Source organism: Artemia franciscana, chromosome 17 (assembly GCF_032884065.1).
Source record: "Artemia franciscana chromosome 17, ASM3288406v1, whole genome shotgun sequence".
NCBI classification, from domain to species: domain Eukaryota; kingdom Metazoa; phylum Arthropoda; class Branchiopoda; order Anostraca; family Artemiidae; genus Artemia; species Artemia franciscana.
The window spans coordinates 41,296,472-41,324,455 of NC_088879.1; the positions used below are offsets into that span (position 1 = coordinate 41,296,472).

The window sequence follows — 27,984 nt, forward strand, 5'->3', positions numbered from 1 at the left end:
TAAAAGGTAGCCAGAGCTTCCAGTCGGGATTTTTATTCAGTTAGGGTTTATGCTTATCCAATTTAATGTAATTTTTTTCATGTTGACAAAGGCTCCTGGAGGAGGAGTCAAAACATTCGAATTTTATTATTTAAGTTTTTTCCTCTTTTTTGTTTAAATTATGCCCGTTTTTATCTCTTAAATTCTGCGTATTTATGATCATCAATTCCCCGGAAGATTTTGGAGAAACCAATTCTTTTCCGAGAAATTTGTGGAATCTCGAAATTTGAATATAGTGGAAGCACTATATTCACAGCGTGTTATGGAACAGTGGATTGCTCTATGCTCGGCAATATTGTGCCCGTGGTCCAAGCTGCTCAGCTGCTCAGCTGCTGTTGGGCAGATTTAGAGACCTTTGTAGTCAAAAAGTGACGTTATTCCGTAATATATACTATTGACTGTTTATAAAAACTAAAACGCAATCTTTTATCTCTTGCAGCAGACAGGACCAAGCCAGAATATCAAAATTTTAAGTTTAAAATTTAAAGTTTCAAAATTTAACTTTATCCACTATGCTGTTACAAGGTGCAACGCTGGCCTCTGGACACTGGCTTTGGGTTGTAGGGAGTTATTGTCCTCCCCCCCCCTCAAGGGAAATGAGATGACATTAAAGTAGTCTCGTCCTCCCATATTTTTATAAAAATGGGAGAACGAGAAATATTCTCATTTAAATCTTGGTAAAAATAAAGCTAGAAGTACTTGCACCCACCTCTCTCCTCCCCCAGTGGGATATTTCCAGGCGGCACTCATGCATAGATATACCATTCTTGATGCATCATTATTTAAGGTTGTAATAAGTTTGACATTTTAAGAAATATATAGTTTAGTCTTCAAGTCGATATTATTTCTATGACCTTACCATAGTGATATAGAAACATAGTGCTATATATAATAATTATTTTTTTAATTGAATTTCAGAAAAAGAAGTTAAATAGATAAAATATATATTTAAAAACACTTCCATGCATCTGAGATAATTTGCTTGAACCCTTTGCTCATCTGTTTTCGAAGGGAAGATCAGTAGGGCAAAATATGTTCAACCACACCTTGGTCCTTAAAATCTACACTTCTCCATTAAGCCTCCGTTTAGGAATGGATTTTGCAAACAATTTTTTTGGCAATTATCTCAGTAGTTTAAAAACATCAAATAAGACCTTTTTGAGTACCAGAGACGATATTTGCTCTGTGAAAAATCAAATATAGTCTTTATAGGAGACGTGTTTTTCAAAACTACGTCTGCATTCAAAGGTTTGGAGGGACGTAGTGTTTTCTTCCTGCTTTTTAAAAGTGTAGGTTTACGAATCATATACTGGCTTTTTTACCAGAAAAGGCAGTGTATTCCTGGCAAATAGTTTAAATTTGTAGCATATGGACGCTCAACAATGAAAATTCTTTTGTATAAACCATCAAGTAGGACGTTGAGTAAGATTGCATGAGTTTGTATCTGTACTGTATCTAGTTTAATAAATGCTGCATTGGAAATATTCAAAATTTCCGAGAAAATATTTTAATCTTGAGTAAAATTGCGTAAAAACGCCCAATTTGGGCCTTAATCTTGTTAGAAAAAGCATTTTAAATATAGCCATATTTAATATATGCGGGAAGGTGAAAACTACTTCTGTACAGCCCTTAAGTGTCTAAAGGCATAAACGCTATATTTTGTCATGTTTTACATTGGTTTAGCATTTAAAGTTACTTAAGGTACGTCCATCCTTATTACAATTTTTTAACCAATATGTATCCACAGGTTGTTGGCCATCTTCATAGTTGGTTTGGTGGAAAACGACTTCCCTTGTTTAATTTGACCATGGTACACTTTGACTCCCATCCCGACCTATTGCTTCCTACCTCTATGCCTGCAGAGACGGTTTTTGATCGTTATGGATTGCAGGGGTAAGTCATGATTTTTAACTTACTTCTTCTCTTGTTATCCTATTGTAGCACAGTGGATTGAGGCTCTGCTTGGCAATACGGGGCCCTGGGTTCGATCCCCGCCGCAGCAAGGTTGGGCGACAAGCTTGCTACTTGTCCCTGTAAAAACGAAATAGCAACCGAAATGTTGATTAGACGCCCCATGCGCCAGGAATGGCTCCGGAAAATTTATATTTATATTTTATTCTTCTCTTGTTTCTTTCATTCCTGTCTGTGCTTGTCCTTTTCATTTTGTCTTTCTTTTTAATGTGTGTTTTTTTTACACTTGCCTAAATTTTATTTCCCAGAAAAGCTGTTTTGCTATCTTGAGAATTAAATTTGAACAAAAAAAAGTTTTTTTTCCACAGAAAGTAAAGAGCAGAGCTGTCCCCTCCTCAACTCCCTCCATAGCTTTGATAAAGTTGCTCAGTGCTATTTCAGTGCTTGTTTTTCCAATCCATTGGAAAAACAAAAGATGGCACCCCTCCGAGCTACCGCCCGAGCCGATCCTCACATACACTTCGTTACCGCGAATTGTTTGAAAAGGTGACAAGTTGTCAGCTTTGAATTGTCCGCGTTCAGGTACTTTTCGCTGAAGTATAATCGCAAATTTGGTTTTTATTCCAAATATATAAATGTAAAATTTATACCGAATTTTATATTCTCGCAGACTGTACCGAATATTTGATGATTCACGTACGAAAGCTGATCAAAAATATCCAGACCAAATCGACTAGAAGCTCGCTCTGCTTCCTTATATGCGTATGCGAACTTTGGCAGTTTTTTTCTATTGCGAATTTTAAATCTGAGAAATTTGGATAGCTATCTTTATGGAACGTATGATGAGACTGTACGTCTCCTAACTTGTACTGGGACCTCTCACATTTGGGCTTTTCAATCGCTGCGTATGCTGTCCTTTTTTTTATCCTTTTCTGTTTTCTAGCGAGACTTGTGGTGATATTTTGATATTTTTTTTATTCACTGGGCTCTTCCCGCGTTCATGCACTGGCTTCAGTTTTTTTTTTTTTTTTTTTTTTGGTGCACACCAGTCCAACTCTCAGATGGTTTTGGGGTGGTGGATTTTTCTTAGAAGATATGGGTCAAACTTTAAAAATTTTCATTTTTTGCCCATTTTCCAATTTTTGTTCCTTCACTTCCAATTTGAGTCCTTCAGGCCAACCGTTCACCTAGTGTGGCTGCTTACCTTAGACCATAGATTCTCCTGCGCCTTCACAGGTGCCTAGAGCATCGACAAGGAGTCTTCAGTCTTTCTGGTATTCTACCGCTGCCAGCACATCTTCCCACTATCAGTCCTGACTGGTATGCGTGATATAGGGGGTTCTAGGGCCGACCTCTTCTCCATAGGCTGACACTGGAATATTGTCTTGGGAGTTGTTAGGTCCCCATTTTTAAGACATTGCTTAGATACTGCCATTGACGTTGGCGGATGGTATTTTTAGTAGAAGCTTGGTCAATCATAAAAAATCACACTTGAAAACCGAACATTTCCCAACTCCTTAATTACCCACATAATGTATTAACTGCGCTGTAGGCATGTGTAGTTCCACTCTTGTTGACAAGTTTGATTATATCAGGGCTTGTCCGGATCCTTGAGTCCGAGTAAAATTTGTGCCAGATGTTTCAGATGAAAAAAAAAGGCGAATTGGGTAGAAAACATAAAAATTTTACAAAAATCATTGAAATTTCAACGTTATTATTGAATACGTTTTATTTATCATTGAATGGCCATAGAAAAATGCGAATAATAAGAAAAAGATACGAAATTATAGGAGCAAATTCAGAAATCACAAGATTGTTTTGAAAACGTTACAATCTCTTTGAAAAAGGGGGAAATGGCGAAATATGTGGCAAAAATAAGGAAGCCACAGGAGAGTAACCACAGAAACATCAAGGTTATCATTGAAAATTTTATCACCAAAATAGGGGAATTAGCCTATGTGAAAAATTTAAGAATTTGTGGGAATAATTCTAGAAATGTCAAATTGTCCGTGATAACGTTCATCTGGTTATTGGAATGGCTAGTTAAAAAATGAAGTTCATAACGTTAGTTCATAGGGTACGACTTACAGTAATTCTTTTTGTGGATTTTTGTGAAATTGTTCCCTCCTCAATCTTTAAGTGCCATTCACAAAAGCTTAACCTTAGTATGTCGTGTTGGTCTTGGTGTGGGTGTCGTTTTAATCTTCAATACCAGGGGACTGAGACAATTTTTTATCTCTTCCGCATAACAACTTGAATTACAATACATAGCCTTTAATACGAAACAATTAAGAATCTGAGACTCACTCCACAGCTATCAAATGAAAATGTCTCTCTCTAGCTCGTAATCAGATTATTTGTCAACCAAAAATTTGTCTTTTGAAACTCCTCCTATTTATGCTTAAGATTTTCAACCTTCACAGGTCTCTAATTTCAGTCAGCAGACGATTTATGTAATATGTTAAGGGGGTTTTACTGTGAGAACTGAATTTTCCAAAGGTCTTGACATATCTAGATCATTCTTTTCACATCAGAAAATAATATTATACCAATTTTCACGGAAAAAAAGATGGTGCCGTTTCCAAGAAAAAAATTAAAGATATATGTACAATTATTGCTCATTTATATGTTTAAATGGAATGACATGTACGTTTAGATCCAGTAATAGCATCAGTTAACCCGTAGAAAGTCCTAGTTCATTCAAGTTGTATTCTGAACAGCCCCTTGACCCCCCTCCACACTTCTGCTTAAAGGTTTCGTATAGAGTGGCCATATGATAGTGAGCCTAACATGTCTTGAGCCAAACATAGTGAGCCTAACGATTTTAGAGACCCACTCGACACTCCTCCAAGTTACTACCATTTGAGGTGTTTGACGAAGTGGTCCGTGTGGAGGTGATCCTAACACAATTTTTCACCACGACGGTTTATCCCCCGCTGAAATTGTAGATTTCAAGGGATAGTTTTCAAAACTTTACTTTCTATTGCACAAAAGGAACAATGATAAATCAGAAAATTAAATATCTTTCAAATTTTAATTAAAACTAATTAAAATTGAAATAAAAAATTTAAAAATAAAAATAGATTCTTCTAGTACATTAAATTCAAACCCAAGTGCCTCCCAACCCTGTCTCAAACTGTAGATTTTGTGAATTGAAAAAATCATAGATCTCTTTGGAATAGTTTTCCAAATTTAGTTATTTAATGCAATAGGAGGAAAAAGAATAACAAATCAGAAAATTAAAGAAATTTAATGGTAGGAGTTTGTTAAACCTTCGTAGCGCCGGTCGATCGCGTCTGGAAAATCAAGTTTTTCATTTCAAACAGTTCGTGGTAACGAAGTATAGTAAGGAGCGATCCGGCTCAATAGTAAACGAAACTCTAAAAAAAGGAATTTTGATGCTAAAAGATACATCAAAAGAATCGGATTTTCATGCTGATTCTAAATATATAAGTTTCATCAAATTTAGTCTTTGTCATCAAAAGTTATGAGCCTGAGAAAATTTGCCTTATTTTGGAAAATAGGCGTAAACACCCCCTAAAAGTCATAGAATCTTAACGAAAATCACACCATCGCATTCGGCGTATCAGAGAACCGTATAGCAAAAATTTCAAGCTCCTATCTACAAAAATGTGGAATTTCGTATTTTTTGACAAATCATGGGTGCGTGTTTATTTATTTATTTTTTTTTCCCAGGGGTCATTGTGTCGACCAAGTGGTCATAGAATGTCGCAAGAGGGCTAATTCTAACGGAAATGAAAAGTTCTAGTGCCCTTTTTAAGTGACCAAAAATATTGGAGGGCACCTAGGCCCCCTCCCACGCTCATTTTTTCCCAAAGTCAATGGATCAAAATTTTGAGATAGCCATTTTGTTCCGCATAGTCGAACACCATAATAACTATGTCCTTAGGAATGACTTACTTCCCCAAAATCCCTGGGGGAGGGGCTGCAAGTTACAAACTTTGACCAGTGTTTACATACAGTAATGGTTATCGGGAAGTGTACAGACGTTTTCAGGGGGGATTTTTTTGGTTTGGGGGGTGGGACTCAGGGGAGGGGCTACGTGGGAGGATCTTTCCTTGGAGGAATATGTCATGGGAGAAGAAAAATTCGATGAAAAGGGCGCAGGATTTTCTAGAATTACTATAAAAAAACAATGAAAAAATAAACATGAAAACTTTTTTCAATTGAAAGTAAGGAGTAGCATTGAAACTTAAAACGAACAGAGACTATTGCGCATATGCGGGGTTCTAAAAATACTTTAGCATAAAGAGCGAGGTATTTAGGAGGAGATAAATACCTCGCTCTTTATGCTAAAGTATTTTTAGTAATTTCAACTATTTATTCTACGGCCTTTCTGACTCAGGGGTCATTCTTAAAGAATTGGGATAAAACTTACGATTTAGTGTAAAGAGCGAGGTATTAACGAGGGTACAAACCTCCTCGTATACATAATAAAAATATAAGAATATAAAAGTTTGTTACGTAAGCTAATTCTTAAGTTACGTATATTTTTTACTAATAAAAAAATTCGTTAAAAATTAAAAGTTCTAGTTGCCTTTTTAAGTAACCGAAAAATTGGAGGGCAACAAGGCCTCCTTCCCCACCCCTTATTTCTCAAAATCGTCTGATCAAAACTAAGAGAAAGCCATTTAGCCAAAAAAAATAATTAATATACAAATTTTATTTTAATAATTTATGGGCGAAGAGCCAAAATCAAACATGCATTAATTCATGTTCAGAAATTAAATTAAAAAAAAATCTGAATTAAGTAAATAAAATCAATCTGAATGTTTCTATTTCTCATAATATCAGAAAAAACAAGAGCTAAGAGCTCATATGGCACTTGTGACGAGGCAAGAAGAGCTAAGAGCCAAGAGATCATATGGTATGAGCTCTAGCAAAATTCTATGAATCAATAGATTGATTTAAAAGGAAAATAAGAGGCTTAATGCCGGTCAGGATTTAAAATAAGAGCTCTGAGTCACGATGTCCTTCTAAATATCAAAATTCGTTAAGATCTGATCACCCACTCGTATGTTATAAATACCTAATTTTTTCTAATTTTTCCTCTCCCTTTAGCCCCCCAGATAGTCGAATCTGGGAAAACGACTTTATCAAGTCAATTTGTGCAGCTCCCTGACACACCTACCAATTTTCATCGTCCTAGCACGTCCAGAAGCACCAAACTTGCCAAATCACTGAACCCCTCCCGCCAACTCCCCCAAAGAGAGCGAATTCAGTACGGTTCTGCCAATCATGTATCATGAACATTTGCTTATTCTATCCACCAAGCTTCATCCTAATTCCTCCACTCCAAGTGTTTTCCAAGATTTCCCCCTCTAACTCCCCGCGATGTCAAAAGATCTGGTCGGGATTTGAAATAAAAGCTCTGAGACATGAATTCCTTCTAAATATCAAATTTCATTAAGATCCGATCATCTATTCGTAAGATAAAAATACCCCAATTTTCACGTTTTCCAAGAATTCCGGATTTCCCCCTCCAACTCCCCTCAATGTCACAGGATCTGGTCGGGATTTAAAAATAGAGCTTTAAAGCGCAAGATCCTTTTAAATATCAAATTTCATTAAGATCTGGTCACCCTTTCTTAAGTTACAAATACCTCAATTTTCAAAATTACCCCCCCCCCCCAACTCCACCAAAGAGAGCAGATCCGGTGCGGTTATGTCAGTCGCGTGTCTGAGACAGGTTTTTATTCTTCCCATCCAGTTTCATCCTGATCTCACCGCCTTAAGTATTTTCTAAGATTTTCGGTTCCCCCAACTCTCCCCCTCCCAACTACGCTGGATCCGGTTGAGATTTAAAATAAGAGATCTGAGTCACGAGGTCCTTCTAAATATGAAGTTTCATGAAGATCCGATCACTCCTTCGTAAGTTAAAAATACGTCATTTTTTCTATTTTTTTCAGAGTTAACCCCCCCCCCCCCCCCAATAGAGCGGATCCGTTCCAATTATGTAAATCACGTATCTAAGTCTTCTGCTTATTTTTCCCACCAAGTTTCATCCTGAGCCCTCCAATCCAAGCGTTTTCCATGATTTTAGGTTCCCCCACCCCAAACTCCCCCCCATGTCACCAGATCTGGTCGGGACTTAAAATAAGAGCTTTGAGACACGATATCCTTCTAAATATCATATTTCATTGAGATCCGATCACCGGTTCGTAAGTTAAAATACCTCATTTTTTCTATTTTTTCAAAATTAACCCCCCCCAACTACCCCAAAGAGAGCGGATCCGTTCCGGTTATGTCAATCATGTATCTAGGACTTGTGCTTATTTTTTCCACCAAGTTTCATTCCGATCCCTACACTCTATGGTGTTTTCCAAGTTTTAGGTTTCCCCCTCCCAACTCCCCCCAGTGTCACCAGATCCGGTCGGGATTTAAAATAAGAGCTCTGAGACACGATATCCCTCTAAATATCAAATTTCATTGAGATCCGATCACCCGTTCGTAAGTTAAAAATATCTCATTTTTCTAATTTTTCAGAATTAACGCCCCCTCCCAACTATCCCAAAGAGAGCAGATCCATTCCGGTTATGTCAATCATGTATCTAGGACTTGTGCTTATTTTTCCCACCAAGTCTCATCCTGATCGCTCCACTCTTAAGTGTTTTCCAAGTTTTAGGTTTCCCCCTCCCAAATCCCCCCCCCCCCCCAGTGTCACCAGATCCTGTCGGGATTTAAAATAACAGCTCTGAGACACGATATTCTTCCAAACATCAAATTTCATTAAGATCTGATCAACCGTTCGTAAGTTAAAAATACTTCATTTTTACTATTTTTTCCGAATTAACTGCCCCCCCCACTCCCACCCTTAGATGGTTAATTCGGGAAAACGACTATTTCCAATTTAATCTGGTCTGGTCGCTGATACGCGTGCCCAATTTCATCGTCCTAGCTTACCTGGAAGTGCTTAAAGTAGTAAAACCAGGACCGACAGAATTTGCGATTGCTATATGTCACTTGGTTAATACCAAGTGCCATAAAAACGTTATAACCGAGATTACCGAAAAAAATGAATTTAATTCAAAGAAGATGCCTGCAGTATACTGATATGCTGCAGTATTGAACTAGCTCTCAAAGGGATTACACCTGTTTGAACTTTTGAATTGTTTGAAATTGATTCCTTAGCCATGAATTAATTCAGTGACTACAGAAATTGTGCAGTCTGATGCTTGAATTTATCACACAATCAAATTTTTGGCGTTTTAAATTGAGAAATTAGATACGATAGCCAAGTGTGGTGTGTAGAGAAAATTTGATATAATTTTTCTGGGCGTTAATTATACTGTTTAGTGTCGAGAAGCATTAACAGTTGGGCCGACCTCGCACAGTTTGGACTGATTGTTCACTTGGACACAATAGTGAGGCTCGGCCCTCACTGAAAGATAAGTTTCTTTCACTTTATAATCTTTCATTTATAAGGCATGAATCCTGCGAACATTAAAATCGGTGGTTTATTCCTAGCCAAATTTGCGGGCTATCCCCTCTGGCCAGTTCGAATCCTAGAGGTAATTAAATAAAAAAACAAGTTTCTTTAAATGAAAGTAAGGAACGACATTAAAACTTAAAACGAACAGAAATTACTCCGTATATGAAAGGGTCTTTTCCTCTTCAACGCCCCATTCTTTACGCTAAAGTTTGACTCTTTCTCTTAACTCTAATTCTTAAAACAGTAAAAAAGTTTAGCGTAAAGAGCGGGGCGTTGAAGAGGAAAAGCCCTTTCATATACGGAGTAATTTCTGTTCGTTTTAATGTCGCTCCTTACTTTGATTTTAAAAAGCTTGTTTTTTTATTTAATACTTAAAGGAGTTTTATTGCTACCGGGATTTGAACCAGAGGGCTACATGCTAAGTCTTTCAGCGTACTCTAGAGTTATGGACAGGCCAAGACGCATATACAAAACCAGACGTTCATTTCTCAACCAAGGAGGAAGGTCGGAGGTACATTTGGCGTGCCGCCAGAAGGATGTTTGGAAGGCAGAGAAAAGTGTGCACGTTCAGTAGATAGTGCATAACCCCTTTGGACTAAATGTATTAAAAGTGTCTGTTATTCTTTTCGTGGTCTTATCTGCCGCCTAAGATCTGAAGTCAAAGATACCCTCTTCTTTTTGTAATTGGTTCGGAAATGAATATTGCTGTAAGGGAAGGCAAAACGAGTATAACTTCAACGCCAATTCTTTATCAGTACTATGGGAGGGGGCGTGTCAAGCCTTCCTATTAGATACAATGCACAAACTATTTTTTTAACGTTTTGACAAAATGGTACTTTTCTGGAAATTACCCTTGTTTACCTTTAGAAATAGTTTTTAGATCAGGCATTAGCCTCTCCCCGCTCTCTTCCTGGGAAATTCAAATACACAAGAAGTGGAAAGATTTTTTTTTTTTTTTTTTTTTTAGAAGAAGAAGAGAGTGATAATTCTTTTCAAAATATTATTTTAAACTTTGATGACACTTGGATTTAATTAAAATAATACGAAAGTACTGCATTGAAAATGGGTAAAATAATCGGAAAGTCAACTTCAATTTTTTTTTCTTCGTTTTAATTATAAATGGGAAGGCAATATAGTCTAACAGAGGTCCTTGGAAATAATATCTCAAAGCTTGCCTCTTTCAGGATAATTTCTGCTAGTACCATCTTTTTCTTTTATTTGTTTTTTTTTGTTTTGTTTTTTTAATTCTTGATATAATGATTGAAGGGTGACTGTGTATTTATTTAAATTTATTAAACAAAACTTTCCGAAACGAAGTTTTTCAAAGGAAAGTGAAAAGCCATTTTAAATTTAAGACAAGCAGAAATAATTCCCTATAATAATTCAAACTGAGAACAACCAGAAATTACTGTTAAAGAAGAAATGAAACCCAAAAACAAACAGAGAGTAAATAAACAATCATAGTAAATAAACATAGGACAAGGACTGATACAAATGAATAAACAAATATTAAAATTAGTAAAACTTAAATTGAATGTTCAGATCAAACTTAAAACAAACAAAAATCAATAAAATCAAAAGTTTGGCACCTACCCCCACCTTCCCCACTAACTGTAAAAGTTTAAAGCTTACTGCGTCATTTGCGTTGTATTGAAAACTGCATGTGTCTTGAACAGTCCTTGGCAAGACTAATTACGTTAAGTTGAATATTTGATATATAATGATATTAATTGCTGAAAACTCAGCAATTAAATATTTTATTTCTCTCTATTTTTTCGCTTTTTTTGAACGTTGTATGTACAAAAGAAAATATTTGTAATGTAATTCGTTTTCAGTAAAGCACAAATTATGTAGATGAGCAGAATATTCAAATTTTAAATAATAAGTTTTTCTAATTTGCTTTTACACTTCAACGTGGCAACACTGGCAGCACTGCCCTTAAAACAACATAACTTTGAAAAAAATCTAAATAAATTTCGGTTTTTAAGTATGAATAGACCTAAGATGAGTCCAGGCAACAAAAGTGACTTAATTTGATGTCCTTGGTGGACGTTTTTTCTAGGTATGTTTTCTAGCCAACTGACCAGATTGTTTTGTTTTTTTTTTACTCTTCGCTCTAATCGTCTATGTGAACCCCTGTCATTGCGGTTGTAATGACTATCTCCAAACATTGATTTTATGAAATCATTCTTATAACTATAAGGAATGACCATAAAGACACACTTATTGGTGATTCTTGTGGGATTCAGGCGTTTCCATCTTGCCCGGCATCAAGGATCTTCGAGAGCTGTTTGGACCAATTAGTGTGGTCTGTTGTTAGATGTTTTGCAAGTGGGAGCCATGGTCTTCATCTGTGACCGAACCTTGTGAAACCCACAATAGGTTCAAGATCTGATTTAACCAAGTTCCACAGTTTTTCCTCTGTCCTCCTTGTCGTCTCTTCCATGAGCTTAGTGGCTCAGGCAGGATCTGGGAGGTAAGACATGACCCAACCATTTCAGTCGACGCTCCTTGATCGTGAAGGCACCGCATCTCTCGACACCACACATTCGTCACATATCCACGTTTGATATGCGATCGCTCGAGTGAATCCTGAGGATACTAGGCATATAGGATTATCATATATGATAATCCTATCATATATGATAATATATGATTATATTGTCGTATAATTATATGATAATATAATATTATATGTGATAATATTGGTCGCTTCACTGACCAAGTTTTGCATCCATAAAAAATTGTGGAAATCACTTCCACAATGACTTTCTGAGGGAAGCAAGGACCATCTGTGCTTTCTGTAATCGCTGTTGAAGATCCATCAGTACAAAGATCCATCAGTACACCATCTGAAGATCCATCAGTACAAAGCTGGGAGCCAAGGTATGTGACCTGATCCCACTAACCACGAGGTATGTAAGATATGTAACCTGATCCCACTGTACTTGATATTGTTTCTTTTTTTTCTGGCTATGTCGAATGGCTCCAATACAACGTTAAAAGCAAGGATAAAAAGGATAATGGTCTCGAGACCCATTGATGGCACATGTGGTGTTTACGCTTTGTTGCCGACGTTTCATTTGCTGGGTATTTTATTTGCAGGAACAGATAGCAAAATTGTCACCCAACCTTGCAGCAGCCGTATCGAACCCTGGACTCCGTATTGCCACGCAGGGCATCAATCTAATATGCTACCACAGGACATTAAAAAGTAGAAAAATTTTAAAGGCAATTGATATTTAGGATTAAAGCCCGAAGATCCTCCAGAGCCATTTGTGTGAATAGGATGTCGATAACCACTGGCGGATCCAGGAGGCCGGGGGGAATCCAGTACCGCCGAATATTTTTCTGGCACCCTCATTCCTTGTTTTTTTCCTATTTCTCATTCTTTTTATTTAATAAATTAGTCATTTCGGTCAATTCTTGGTGCCCTTGTCACATTGCCCCCCCCCTAAGATTTTGGTCATTGGCGCCCTTGTCACATTGCCACCCTCAAGATTTTTGCTCTAAATCTGCCCCTGTCGATAATTGTCGACGTTTCACTTGAAAGCTTTTTCAACTGAAAAGCTCTTTCGGTGTTTACGGTAGAAGTTGTAAGGTCTAGAGAACTGTTATTATAAGTTCGGTAAAGGCTTGTCTTCATTATCCCTTTTCAGTACTTTTGCAGTCGCCAGTTCTTTTTTTATTTTTCTAGCAGCCCAAGTATTTGTAGTGGCTTTCTTCCAAAAACATTAAACTCTGGTGAAACAAAAGCTGTTTTCAATCGGCTGAGTTCGCCTGGAAAGGTGATAATAAAGACAAGACTTATTTTTGATCGCTCCTTATTGTGCGGTTCTGCTAATAGACTCCTCACATTGGAGGATCCCAGCGTTCAATACTTTTGAACCAAGAATTAAAATGGGGGGGGGGTGTTGTCAAATTTCTCAAAACAGCTAAATATGGAAAATAATAATATGCTTGTTCAAAATTATGGGTTTTGTGTAAACAGGTCCTGTGTCTTTAAATATTTATTAATATTTTTAGGTTCTTACTCAAGCCATTATATTTTTATCAAGACAAATAATTTAATACTTTGTTACCATGATCAGTTTTAACCCATATGCACCTCACATCAAAAGGTGCCACCGCTTGGCAGCATGTGGTCAAAGATTAAGAGCTCCTACAAAGGACCTTGTATGACAAAAAAAGTCAACAAAATTAATAATTGAAAAAATAGAATAAGTAAAGAAAATAAATGACAGAAATAGAAGACGAACTGAATAATAAAATTAAATAGCCAAAAAAAACGAAGGAAACGTCAGCCATTGGAACGAAAAGAAGCAAAAATGAGCGGATACTTCGATAAAGACCTCAGCCAAGCCGTCTTCAGTACTAAAAAAACCCTAACCTTTCGAGGTAAACTCGAAAAAAAACAGAAGAAACACTGAATAAAGCAAACCAAAAAAAGCCAGAATAAATGAAAGACCATTCTCCAATTACAATGGGCAGAATTTTTCTGCTTAGTGATTGACTTAGCTTGCCCAATAACCGGATTTTCTTTAAAAATGCAGTCAGATGATCTTATTTAAACTGAAAAAAATGTCATTAGTTGTGATGCCTCTATAGTTTTGAGCGGGGCCCTGTCCCATGGAATCCTGATCCCGACACTGTTTTTTAATTTCTTCAAGACGCGTGTGGTTGTTACGTCATAGGGAATGTTTTCTAAGAGACTTAGGTGTATGTTACGCCCTAGGGACTGTTTTATAAGAGATGAAGGTGCCTGTTACGTCATAGGGAAGGTTTTTTAAGCGATGTATGTGTAAATTTCATAATAGTTTCTTTTTAAAAGCCTATCAGGGCAAGGGGCTTCCCTACTCCAGGATTACCGTGGTTGTTACATAATAGAGAGCGTTTAAAAAACATTGAGGGTTTCTTTACTCCAGGATTTCTTTAGCTCTTACCTAATAGTTTCTCTGATTCCTCAAAAATTTAAGAAAGCAAGGGGGAAACCTCCAGGGGTCGTTAGTGGGGAATCTTCAAGACGGCGGACCCTAGTAAGAAATTTCACCAGGTCCCAAACATCCAATTCACTCGGACCCCTAGCAAGCTTTTCCAAAGGGGACCCTAGTGGGCAATTCCAACGGGGAGGCCCCTAGCAACCAACTTCAACGGGGCTTTAGCATCCAATACCACCGGGGGCCCATAGCGAGCAACTTAAACGAGGCCCTTAGCAACCATTTCCACTGGGGACCCCAAGAGAGTAATTCCAACAGGGGCCCTAACCTAACCACCGCGGCCCCAAGTATCCAATTCCAATGGGGTTCCCTTACTTCCAATTTCACCGACTCTCTTAGTGATCAATTCTATTAGGGGAAGGGGCTAACCTAACCATCGGGCCCCCTAGTGTCCCATTAAAATGGGGCCCCTATCCTAACCCACGGGGTTCCCCTAGTATTCTGTTCCAAAGGGACTCATAGCAACCATTTCCACCAGGTGCGCTAGCGATCAATTCAGACGGGCGCCCATAACCTAACCACCGAGGCCCGAGCATCCAGTTCCAACGGGGGACATAGCAAGCATTTCCACCGGGGCCATTAGCAACCAAATCCAACAGGGGCCCCTAGCAACTATTTCCACCGGGGCCTTAGCGATCAATTCAAACCGGGGTCCCTAGCAATCAATTCCAACGGGGAATCTCCTAGCATCCAATTTCACCGTCAAGACGTTTTTCAAGATATTTCAAGACATTTTTAAGACATTTCAAGACGTTGTTAAGACATTTTTCTTGATGATGTTTTTCAAGATTTCTTTGATTGTTACGTAATATGGAATATTTACTTTTGCTAAGGATGACACAATCTCGCGTGACGTTCTGAACTTCTGGGGCCCCTGGGAGAAGTCCTGGTTGTAACTTACAAGGGAACACATGTAATCTATGTAATCTTATGCATGGGAATTTCCACCTCTCATTTGGGCAATTGATCGCTCAACAAACCATACCGCCTTTTGAATTTCCGCCTCTCAGTTGCACAATTGAGCACTAAGCCAAGCATAACGCCTTTTGGATTTCTGCCTCTCAGTTGGGGAATTGATCGCTCAGCAAAACATAACGCCTTTTGAATTTCCGCCTCTCAGTTGGGCAATTGAGCACTCAGCAAAACATAACGCCTTTTGGATTTCTGCCTCTCAGCTGGGCAATTGATCACTCAGCAAACCGTAAAGTCTTTTGAATTTCCGCCTCTCAGTTGAGCAATTGAGCACTAAGCAAAACATAACGTCTTTCGGTTTCTCAGTTGGGCAATTAATCGCTCAGCAAGCCATAGCGTCTTTCGAATTTTTGCCTCTCAGTTGGGCGATTGAGCACTCCGCAAAACATAACGCCTTTTCAAGTTCCACCTCTCAGTTGGGCAATCGAGCACTCAGCAAAACATAGCGCCTCTTGAATTTCCGCCTCTCAGTTGGGCAATCGAGCACTCACTTAGCTAAAGAAGGTTAAGAGTAATGGGTTGGTTGCTAAGCAGTAGTTCAAGGCTCTTATGTGATATTTTCCATTAATAGACTGTGGACTTGTACTTTGCACGCTTTCAATGACTGTCTCGGTTTGTTTTTTCGAACGTTTTTGATTCTGAATATAGTTCGTAATTTTTGGGTGTTTCCAAACATTCCTTATATTTTCTCTTACCCCTTATTAATGTTTTTTTACTTTACACATTTTAGATCTGCATAGTTTATTTATGTCGACGTGAAACATAATTTTTCAGTTTTTAACCCCTCTTTAGAAATAATATATAGCACAAATATAGCACGAAATAATAATATAGCAGAAATAATAGAAATAATAATATAATAATTTAGAAATAATAATTAGAAATAATAATATAGCAGAAATAATAGAAATAATAATATAATAATATAGAAATAATAATTAGAAATAATAATATAGCAGAAATAATAGAAATAATAATATAATAATATAGAAATAATAATTAGAAATAATAATATAGCAGAAATAATAGAAATAATAATATAATAATATAGAAATAATAATTAGAAATAATAATATAGCACAGCGCCTTTGAATTCCTGCAGTACAGTTCACAACTTTAGTACTTACTTTACTCAAAGAGGTTAAGGTCCACAGGGTCGACGACGCAGTAATTCAATATTTCGTTTATGGTATTTTTCATAAATAGTATTACAGCCTTTTCTTACGCTTTGTACGCTTTCAATGGCCGTCTCTTGTTTTCTTAAGTCTTATTTAATTCTAGATATAGTCTGGACATAGTTAACTACTTATAGTTATTCTGTGTACAGTAAATATAAATATTTTTAAAAATACTTTATACTTTTCACATCAGTTTTTAATTATGTTTTAGTTTACGTTTTTGAGACATGTATTATTTATTCATTTCGAACTAAAACACATTTTTCATTTTTTTTTTTTTTTTACTCCTCTTAAGTTAAACTCCGAAACGTATTGCCTTTCGAATTTTCACTTCCGATTTGCACTTTAGTATTCGCTTTATTAAACAGGATTAAGTGTACAGGGTGAGGAATGCAAAAAATCAATATTTCCTGTATGATATTTTTCATAACTAAATAAAAAAAAAGCAAGTTTTTTTTAACTGCAAGTAAGGAGCGACATTAAAACTTAAAACGAGCAAAAATTATTCCTTATATAAAAGGGTTGACCCCTCCTCAACGCCTGGCTTTTCGCGCTAAAGTCTTTCTCGCAACTCTACTTTTTGAAACAACAAAAAACTTTAGCGTAAAGAGCGAGGCGTTGAGGAGGGGTCAACCCTTTGATGGGTAAGACTAAACTTGATGAAACTTATATATTCAAAATCAGCATAAAAATGCAATTCTTTTGATGTAACTCTTGGTATCAAAATTCTGTTTTTTTATGGTTTTGGTTACTATTGAGCCGGGTCGTTCTTTGCTACAGTTCGTTACCACAAACTGTTTGATTAGACTAATATGCTTGAACTTTACACGCTTCAGTAGGTGACTCAATTTTTTTTCTCAAATTTCATTTGATGCTGACTATAATTACAAATTTTTGTGTATTTTAAGAAATGCTTCATATTTTATTACATCACTTTGATTGTTTTTACTTACATTTTTTTAGACCTACATTACTTTTTAATGGTAAAAAAAAGGTCCCTTACAGAAACAACTAGTTTTTAGTGACGGTCCAAAAACTCCAAACGCATACTGTGTTTGAAAAAAAAAAACTAAAAAAAAAACAAAAAAAAACAAAAAAAGCCAAAAAGCCAAAGTTCAAAACGCTAAAACATAACACTTTTTGAACTTCTCTTGTACCTTAAATCTAGTTTCAGAGGTGTCAGTCCAATCAAATATAAATGAATGTGACTAAATGAGAAATAAAGTTAAAAACTGTGTTTTCCAAAGATATCCCGATGCATAGATAGAATAGATGGTGCATAAGTACCATATGGTAGTAATTTCCTCGTAAGATATTTCAGACATGTCGCTAGAATATTGAATAAAGAACGATAATTTTATAAAATGTAGATTTAGGGACGGCTAAAGAATTACTTTAATGATCGGGTGGCAAAAACACACGAAACATCTCATGGGAGGGGGGGGTCAAAAAAGGTTTTCTATAAGAAGAACGTCATATTTTTGTGAATATTGTAAAATATTCTGTCTCTGTAAATTTTGATATTCCAGGGTCTAACGCCTCTCCTCACTATTCATCCTTTTCGCCTTTCGTATTTTTTAGAAATAAGCAACTTGTTAATATTAAACACCATATCTATAAACAAATGGTTTCTGGGGAAATTTTCATTAATATGTTTAAGAAAATAGTTTAGCTAGGTAAATATGACTTTGAAAGATTTTTGGGAGTTGTTATTTCAGCTGATTTAAATTTTCTAAAATGTACTAATTTATATTTCCCACTACTTTATCTTAGATGTCAAAGGAAATTTTTCCGGAGAGCGATTGTTCACAATTTAAAAAATAGGCTCCAGCAAACTGCCTTCCCGTGAAATGGTGCCACCGATAAATGTTAATGTGGTGCTTGTGGCGTTAGTTCACAAAAATATAGGGGATGCTAAAATACACTTATAAAATTCTCTGGGGTATTTCTTTCAACAAAAACACCAAAAAAAGGCATTTTTGATTGAAAATACAAAAAAAGGTATTTTTCAAAATTTAATGAAGGCCAATATATATAGGGGGAAAGTAACTCCCCCATACATTTACTTCCATTTGACGCCCTTATATGGGGCCAATTTACGGAAACGACCAAGGGATGGCATTTTGTTCATGTAAATTTGGATTATTGATACTTTTCGCATCGTAGTCGAAATCTAAACCTGGAGTTATAGGTGGTATATAACGAAGAAGGTCATAATTTTGCGTTATTTGGCATTTTTACGTGTTTTTTTTACGCATGTATCTTTTTTAAGATCAGAATTACCCTAAAAATAAATTTCTTTAAAAGTTATGTCGTAGTTAAAAAAAAAATCCTAAAGATATTATGCCTATTTCGTCCGTTCTAACGAAACATAATCGGTTTTAACTACTAGGCCTACTATCACTACTACTACCAACAACTCGCTGCAGCACCAAGCCTCCTGAGGCTGACGAAACTGACTACCCACCTCATCCATCCTAATATATTTAAAACTGTTGGTGGGGGGTTAAACTGGGGTCTGGTAGGGGTAGTAGTCCCCACTGGCCCGTAGCAAATTCAACTCCTATTGATCGCTGTCATTATAATTATTACCATGACTTTTAACATTCTAATCTTAGTTTGCCGGCTTATTCTCGTATTCTTCCAAATTCGTTTCAACTGTGAAAAAACACCCGAGTAACTTTGCTAACTATTGTGTTTCAGCGAGTTAGCAGAATATTGTTGCTACTTGGTGAAGTTTCCAGCAATTCGTACCTCCGTCGGAAAAAGTTAGTGATAGATTTTGAGCGATAAATAAAACAGATCGAAGGAAAAAAAAACTGCTGCTTATTTCCTTTAAGAACCAAGTTCGGGCTACTTTTGTTTTTTACTGCTCTTTGTTCTGAAGTTTTAAATCTTCGTTTAAACTAAAAGTTCCCATTTTAAATTTCCCGCCTAATTAATGCGTTTCTGTAAATTGCCAGTGACTAGTTCATGTCTATTAACTATTTGGTTTTCCATAGCTACCGTAATTTGCAACAATTGGAACGGCCGAAAAGGTCTATTACGAATCGATAAAAGCCACAGTACTACGGATTTATAGGGTAAAATAGGGGGTTAATATTATTATCAAGAGCAAATGTTAATGAATCTAATACTTGACAATACCCATTTTTTGACCTTTCAATATTTTCTTTCAAATATAATTATGAAATAATTATTCTAATAATTTTGTTTTTTCTATAAGGGGCGATAAAATTGATACATTGTTGTGGTCGTAAAAAGCTACAAAAGGTATCGTTTGAATCGCAGTTTTGAGATCTTATGCATGTTGAAACAAATCACGTTCAAAAGGGGGGCTACTGCTAACATCTTCTCCAAACACAGAGCTCTCTAAGGTAGACTGGTGCAGCACTTTCCATGTGGTTTCTCTGGTAATATTTGGGACGTGGTAATTCAAGAGGTGCCACGTAACATTTTTCTGAAAGCAAGAATTCAAATCCAAAGCGATTTCTATCGATTAGTTTGATTCCTTCTCCTTTGTCTTATTTGGCTCCAAAGATACTTAAAAGTTTTTCTTTCTTCCAAAATGTCTTGTTATCTTTCCTCGCTCACCGAAGTAGTAGAGAATTGCAGCATCAAGTGCGTTTACCGTATATTGAGTGTTTATAATTTTTTCTTTAAATACATTATATTAATTATAATATTAAAAGAAAACTGAAAGATGTTTCGAATTTAATAGCTCTTCCGTAAAACTTGTGTTTTGCTATTCCAAAATTCATGGTGCGAGGTCGCTTAAAACTAAGGGGCTGATACGCCACTCAAACATTTACCCAGGGCTCCTCCCTAGAGTTGTGTCTGATGAACTTGTATTTAAAGAAATTAACAGACAAGCTTGTAGGGGTAACATCCCCTGTAAAACCATTCCTAATGGAGGTGCAACGTCTTGCGAAGCTGTTCAAGTACTCACTGATTCCTGTCTCCACTTGTACGTATTCCAACCGTACCGTGTTTCTACGTGTTTGCATACACGTATTGTCAACCGTATTGTGCAACCGTATTGTCAACATAGACAACAGCACTGACAGGTCGTCAGAGGGAGGATGGGGCATGGACTTTTGGAAAATATCCTTTGGCGCTACGTCAAATCTTTGCCTTAGATGTTGAGCCGTTCGGTGCTACAGAAATGACTAATGATGTTCTCTTGAAATATCGCAGCCAGTATAGCTCAAGGTTGCAACTACTCAAAGGAGAAGGCCTTGCGATGAGCAGATTCCTGCTTATCAAAGTATACACTCGGGGTTTCTTCTTATAAGTAATCCATCCGTGCTGTGTTTTACTGTCTTTGCCGTGGCAACCGGTGTTTTCCCCTGGAAAATTCCCCCCGTGGAAAATTTCAACCAGGAAAATCCACTGGTGGAAAATTCCCCTCAGATAATTTCCCTCCCCATGAAAAGTTCTTCCACACGCAAAATTGAGCAGCCAAAGAGAAAGTCTGATGTTCCTAAGGGGTAACAAAATGACTAGATGTCAAAAACAGTTTTAGGACAGGGGTTGGTTGGTCTCCAATCACTTTCGACTTATAAAAAAGGACTAAGACTCTCAATTTCTGATCGAATGAGTATCATCTGAAGTTTCTACGGCCGTGAGGCGGAGGTGGGGATGAGGAAGGGGCAGTCCACCTCCTATAGCGAATAAATTCTGTTCATTTTAGGGTTTAATTTCACTCAAACTTCCCTAGTAAAGTTATTATTCAGAATTTATTCAATAAAACTAAGGTTAATCATAAATTTTGACTTCGATTCTATGCAGAATTTTACTTATAAATCCAATATCTGAATTATCAAGCAAAAAACTTAAAAAGGGAGTAGCTACCAACCAATTTATTATTATTGGGACTTACACTTTAACAGCAATATGTTCGCTGGTAGTCAACATCGTATCTTGGTTATGCCTGGGCATGATTTAAAAACGATCAGAAATTATATTAAAAAAAAAAACTTTTCAACTAAAAGTAAGGAGTAACATTATAACTTAAAACAAACAGAAATTATTCTGTATATGATTTGGGCTACCCCCTTCTCAAAATCTAAATCCTTTTGCTAAAGTTGGACTTTTTGTCACAATTCCTTAAAAACGACTGCTGGAAACACAAGGGCCGTTGTACTTGAATACGGAAATTTTTAGACACTGCAGTTAGTAACAACTCATTCAGTAGCAAGTGAATGAAAAGCAGGCTAAATCTTAAAAAGGGCACTGGAACTTTCTTTTTCCAATTGAGTGAACCCCCTCAAAGTTTATTTGACAACCCTTCCCATAAAAACCTTATATCTTAACAATGGACAACTTGCATAGCTGACGGCCCTTTCTCCGGCGTCTGGAAGGGGGTGTTGTCAAATCCAGAGGCATTGTTATTTTATCTTTGGACTATTTTGAATCCAATGGCCATCTCAAAATTTTTATCGGATGTATTTCAGGAAAAAACAGTGTGGCGGTTGGTTTTTATCCTCCATTGATTGTTGACTCTTAAATGGGTACCATAACTTTTAATTTGTAATCCAATGAGCCCCCTTCGAAGTTTATATCACCGCCCCTTTCATACTACTAGTTCTCTGGTAGTAGTATATTAATAAAAGTAGTATATTAATTAATAAATATAATATTGAACACTTGTGGCTCTTTGCTATAGGTAACGCTATAGCATTGCCTCTGACTTTAACAGATGAGTAGAACTTTTAATTTTCGCTCTAATGAACATCCAAAATTATCCAGGAAGAATAAGGGAGTGAGGCAAATTATCCTGGGGGACGCCTATACCCATTTGCTGCATTGGCTCAGAAAACCATACAATTAGATACAGCCCGTCATAGGAAGTCTCGTAGATGCAGTAGTAGAATACAGCCATCGAAGCCACATCAAATCTTTCGCTTAGAATTTGTACAGGTACCCAATCAGTGCCGCAGAAATGAGTGTAATATTTTGTCTTTGAATTATCGTAGTCGATTTTGCTCATTATTCCTCATTCCTGGAGGGAGAAGACCTTGCGATGACAATGGTTTTAATTAGGAGGGGGAAAACGAGGTATGTGCCTCCTAAATTTGTTTCCTCCCCCTAGATTTTGAAAAATATCTTTTTGGGGCGTATTTTCATTGACAAATGGCTTTTTTTGGTAGTTTCATTGAAGTAATTCGCCCCTCTATATTTTAAAAACACATTTTGACCCCTCCCCCCGTCCGCCTTAATTTTTGCTGCAACTTTGTGATGAGCAGATTTGAACTGCAGCCCTCAAAGTTTCTAGACGTTTATTTATCCATCGTGCCGTCATAAGGACTGGGCCAGAAAAATAGTTTGGCCCAGAGATGTGTTAAACCTGTTCTGAAATTACGTTAACATTAATTTCCTTGTTAAAATGAGATTTCAATTTTATTCCTGAACGCTCAGTCATTGGTTTGTGGAATTTATCACACCATACGTTTTAGCAAAGTCTCCAAATGTGTGTGATGGTCTTTTGCCAAGTCACGATTCTTTTTTTTTTTTTTTTTTTGCAGTTTTACTCAAATTGCGGGATGTTTTTGTCATATCTTTAGAATTTGAATGATGCTGCTAATAATAAATGAAGGATTAAATTTTGGCAATGTTTCATGTCGAAATATGATCTATTTGTAGAAGCCTATTCAATTTGTTAGTTTAAACTTCTTTTGGGACTGGTGAAGGGGGGGGGGACCAGGGATGAATCCAGAAGGTGGTTTTAGGGGTGCATTCCCCCTCCAGAAATCGAAAATTGCTTTGTTACAGGATAAGAGGGGTGAAAAATACCGACGGGTAAGCAAAATTCCCTCCCCCCTAATAATGATTCTGTATCCACCCCTGCGGGAGTCTAATGTTATTAAGCACTAGAGGGAAGTATCTGATCCCGAAGTATATGAGCCAGGGAGATTGAGGATCTAGACTCCCCCACCCTTGGACTATTGGAAATTTTATATGAACATGGGCGTTATTTCTTTTGTTTTACGATGGCTACATAAAGAGCTTTTACAAAGTCTACCTCCCTTCTTCCAAGATGAAAATCTGGTAGACTAAGGAACAGTTGTGGCTGTTCTTTCTATTTCCTCTTCTTCTTCCGCTTGTGTCCTTTCTTGTTCTTCGTCTTATTTTCTTTATTTTTCTTTTTTCCTCTTGTTATTTTTGACTGTATTATAGCACTGGGTTCAATATTTGGGGGTAATTTCCCAGACTAAAACTATAACCGAAACTGACAACAAAACACACAGAAATGGAGCAAGAAAAAACAATAATCGTATTATCATTAGGTCTCACAGGCTCATGCGGTGGAGGAGGGACAAGTATCCTCCCAGCTTGCCTGAATATAGCCTGAAATAAATAGATATATTAGCCTGAGAGTATAGCCTGAAAATGCAATTCTCACGTATCAAATTCCCTTCCCAGGAAAAATCTATGAATCCCTATAAATTATTACCTAAATAGACATTTTTATTTGACGCCATACAAGTTCCAACTTTTAACAATACACTGCTTAATATTTTAAATCTTACCTTGCGCGTCGTTTTTTTAAAAGTGTGTTCCAAATATTGATATTGATTAATATTGTATATTTATTAATATTGTATTTATAAATATTGATTATGGATAAATTAGTGAGTTCTACGAAACATAGCACTATTAACTGAATAATAGTTACGATCGAAGATATGGACCCTCCTTTCGAGGACCCCCCCTCTTTCAAAGACCTCGACTCTGAATCTGTGCTAGCATTAGGCTATATTTGCATGTTCTTTTAATCACCCGAACAACCATGGCTTATAAATTGAGCACTTGTTCCTACATCGGGGCTACAATTCTCCTCTTTTTTCAGAGGGGGATTCTTGTTTGAAGCTCAATAACACCTGAATATATCGAAAGAAAGTATTTAGGGATTGTTCAAGGTTTTAAGCTATCCTCTAAGCTTTTTTAGTTCACTGTTGTTTACAACTAAAGAGACATTGAACTAAACCGTCAGCCCCCCCCCCAACAAAGGTAAAAAGTATTTGCAACTGGGTGTGTACACAAAACTGACTTTTTAACTGTTAATTAACTAAGCACAAAGTATAAAAAAAAAACAGGAAAAAATATGACCAATATTAGATTCTTGGCCAATATAAGATGACCAGTAATTATACCAAAGGTGATTTAGAGGAAACTCTGGAGGGGGGGCAATTTACAAGGGTGCCAATAATTGAACAAATTGAAAAGTTTATTTTAAAAAAAGACAAAAATTAGAAAAAAACAAATGAGGGCGCCGAAAACATCTTGGGGCGTCGTTCCCCGGCCCGTCTGGATCCGCCACAGAAAGATAGTCATAATAATAATAATGGGTGAGAAAAAAGACCCTCGACCCGACAAATACCTTTTCTGCTTACTTTTAAACTACCCCAGGTACTCAGCCGCTGGAATTATTTCTGAAATAGAGTTCCACACTCTAGGCCCCGAAAATCTAAGAGGAATGCCGGCCCTGGTAGCTCAGTAATAGGAAAACTGGGATTTCATTTCGGGAGGTATATATTTCAGCTAGAGCTCCTGGATGTAAAAGGTGTAAAACTAGAAAAATATTCTTTTCAAAGGCACTATATAACCAAAAAGTAATATATATATATATATATATATATATATATATATATATATATATATATATATATATATATATATATATATATATATATATATATATATATATATATATATATATATATACGTATTTGCATTTCAGATGGGGAGGGGGTCTGTATTTAATCATCACCTCCTCCCCCCTCCATGTAAGGCAATGCTCCAAGTAGGATTTCGTTGTTATGTATGGCACTGAGCCAACTTTTTGCTGAACCTGGTGCCAAACCTCTACTCCTACGAAGCTCAAAATGCTCCCAGAATAAGATTGTCAGTAATTTTTGACTTAAAAGCATACATAATGACTCGTTCAAAGTAGCAATAATTTGATAAAACATTCCTCCCAGAATAAGACGGTCGCTAATAGTTGACGGTCGGTAAAGTGGTGCTAGACCTCTACTCTTACGAAGCTCAAAATCCTCTCAGAATAAGACTGTCGGTAATGGTTGACTTAGCCTACAAGCATTCATAATATCTCGTTCAAAGTAGCAATAATCTGAAAAATATTTTGACTCCAAAGCAGACATTTGCCATGTTTCTGAGTTCACCATCAAACCATTAATCAGAAATCCCCTTAATTCAAAAAAGGCTTTTGCTTTATCATCGTTCAGGCCTATTACAGACAACATGCATTTTATGTCTGGCTGGGAAGTTGTTCCGTCTTATATTTTAAGATTTATTACCCAACAGCGGTTAAAGACCTAAACAGGTGGGAAACCATTATGAGGGTTGCATTTTTTTTCTTTGGTACTTGATAAAACTTTTATAGGCGACATCTTAATGGCTTTTTTTATCGGTTGTTCAGTGCGACGAGGATAATTTTCAAGTAGTCCATTGAATAAGAGTTTCCCTCTCCTTCCACTTGTGCTGAAGCCCGTACGTCGGGAGGGGGCCATTGGCTCCATGCCCGATTGACTGACTTAAGTCACATCCGATTGAAGCCATAAGATTCTAAAGATCCTTCAATTTGCCATGTTCCTTAACTCTTCTGTTTTTTTAGTCTAGTTTTGATTTGTCCCCCCCTGGAAAATTCCTGCCTGGGCCCTATCTGGTGCTGGTGCAAAATGAACATACCCGTGCTTATGTGAAGTGTGATGACAGAAAGAGGCGTCTGTATAAAACTCCTCTATTTCTGGGTGTTTACCGAGGGGCAACTGAACTTTGTAGAAGTCAAATTAAGTCCGCTGCTTATTTTAGGCTTTTGTTACAAACCGCGTTGTCAACTCTTTAGTTTGTGTTTTCATACGGTTTTCTTCCAAATCTAGCCCCGCTTTAAAAGAAAGTCTTTTTTAGTCTCGCTTGACTCGGCCTCCACCTGAATTGTGTCTCATTTCTCTTCCCTCTACTAGTTCTAGGTATATCCTCAGAGAAAATTGAATTCGGTGAAGAGAATTTGGTAGGGCCGTATTTTTGGGGATGGTGTGGGGATTCGATAAAAACGGGCTCTGTTACTCCTATGGCACTCCCTCTTCCGGTCTCGTTTATTTTCATACTCTAGTCGTTGAGAACGAATTTGGAATTTTTCAAAGGGAGAAGAAAGAAAAACTATAAAAGCAAATTTAAGGTCAAAAATTTGTTTTTTCTATTATCTTACACCTTTTCTCAAAATTAGTTGAATATCCTAGGCCTTAGAAAGCCGAGACCGAGTCCCTGGATAAATCCCTTTGTAAACCCTCCAAACTTTTTATTAGCAATGCTTTACCTCTGAAAGAATTGAATAAAAAACATGTTTTTTCAGCTGAAAGCAAGGAGCAACATTAAAACTTAAAACGAATGGGAATTATTGGGTATATTAGGGGAATTATTGCGTATAGTAGGCTTCGCCTACTAGTCAATACATCGCTCTTTACACTAAAGTTCGAATTGTGTTCCAATTCTTTAAGAATGACCCCTGAATCACAAAGGCCGTTTAATAAGAATAAATAGCTCTTTTGAAAGTACTAAAAAAAATTTAGCGTAAATAGCAACGTATTGACTAGGGGGTGAACCCCTCTAACATACGCAATAATTTCTGTTCGTTTTTTAGTCTTAATGTTGCTCCTTACTTTCAGTTGAAAAACTTGTTTCTTTTATTTACTTTCTGATCGTTTTTTTAAACAATGCTGGAAAATCTAGCACCCCCTTCATAGCAATGTCCCTTCCCACATGAAAATTTCCTCCATGGAAAGATCCGACCACGTAACCCCCTCCCCCGACCCCCCACAATAAAAAATCCCCCCTGGAAACGTCTGTATACTTCCCAATAACAAATACTGTTTGTAAACAACGGGCAAAGCTTATAACTTGCAGCCCTTTCCCCAGGGACTGTGGGGGATTAAGTAATCCTTAGGGACATAGTTATTAGATTTCTCGACTATGCTGAACAAAATGGCCATCTCAAAATTTTGATCGGGTGACTTTGGGAAAAAATGAGCTTGGGAGGGGGCCTAGTTGCCCACCAGTTTTTGGGTCACTTATAAAGGGCACAAGAATTTTAATTTCCACTAAATGAGCCCTCTCTCGATATTCTAGGGCCACTGGATCGATACGATTACCCCTGGGAAGAAAAAGTAAGTAAATAAAGACAAATAAACACGCATCCGTGATCTTTCTTCTGACAAAAAAAGAAAAAATACTAATTCAACTTTATTGCAGATAGGAGCTTGAAACCTCTACATTAGGCTTTTCTGATGCGCTGAATGTGATGGTTCGATCTTTATTAAGATTCTATGACTTTTAGGGGTATTTCCCCCTTTTTTCGAAAATAAGGCAAATTTTCTCAGGCTCGTAACTTTTGAAGAGTAGGACTAAACTTGAT

At 36.9% G+C, this 27,984-nt stretch overlaps 1 protein-coding gene across 2 annotated transcripts in view; it reads left to right on the plus strand.

Moving 5' to 3' along the window:
* LOC136038246 (UPF0489 protein C5orf22 homolog) overlaps window positions 1–27,984 on the plus strand; it is a 327,878-nt gene that overhangs the window by 2,532 nt on the left and 297,362 nt on the right. For both annotated transcript variants that reach the window (XM_065721355.1, XM_065721356.1), the window contains exon 2: window positions 1,787–1,932. In XM_065721355.1, the coding sequence (XP_065577427.1) occupies window positions 1,787–1,932 (146 nt within the window). The remainder of the gene's footprint in view (window positions 1–1,786; window positions 1,933–27,984) is intronic.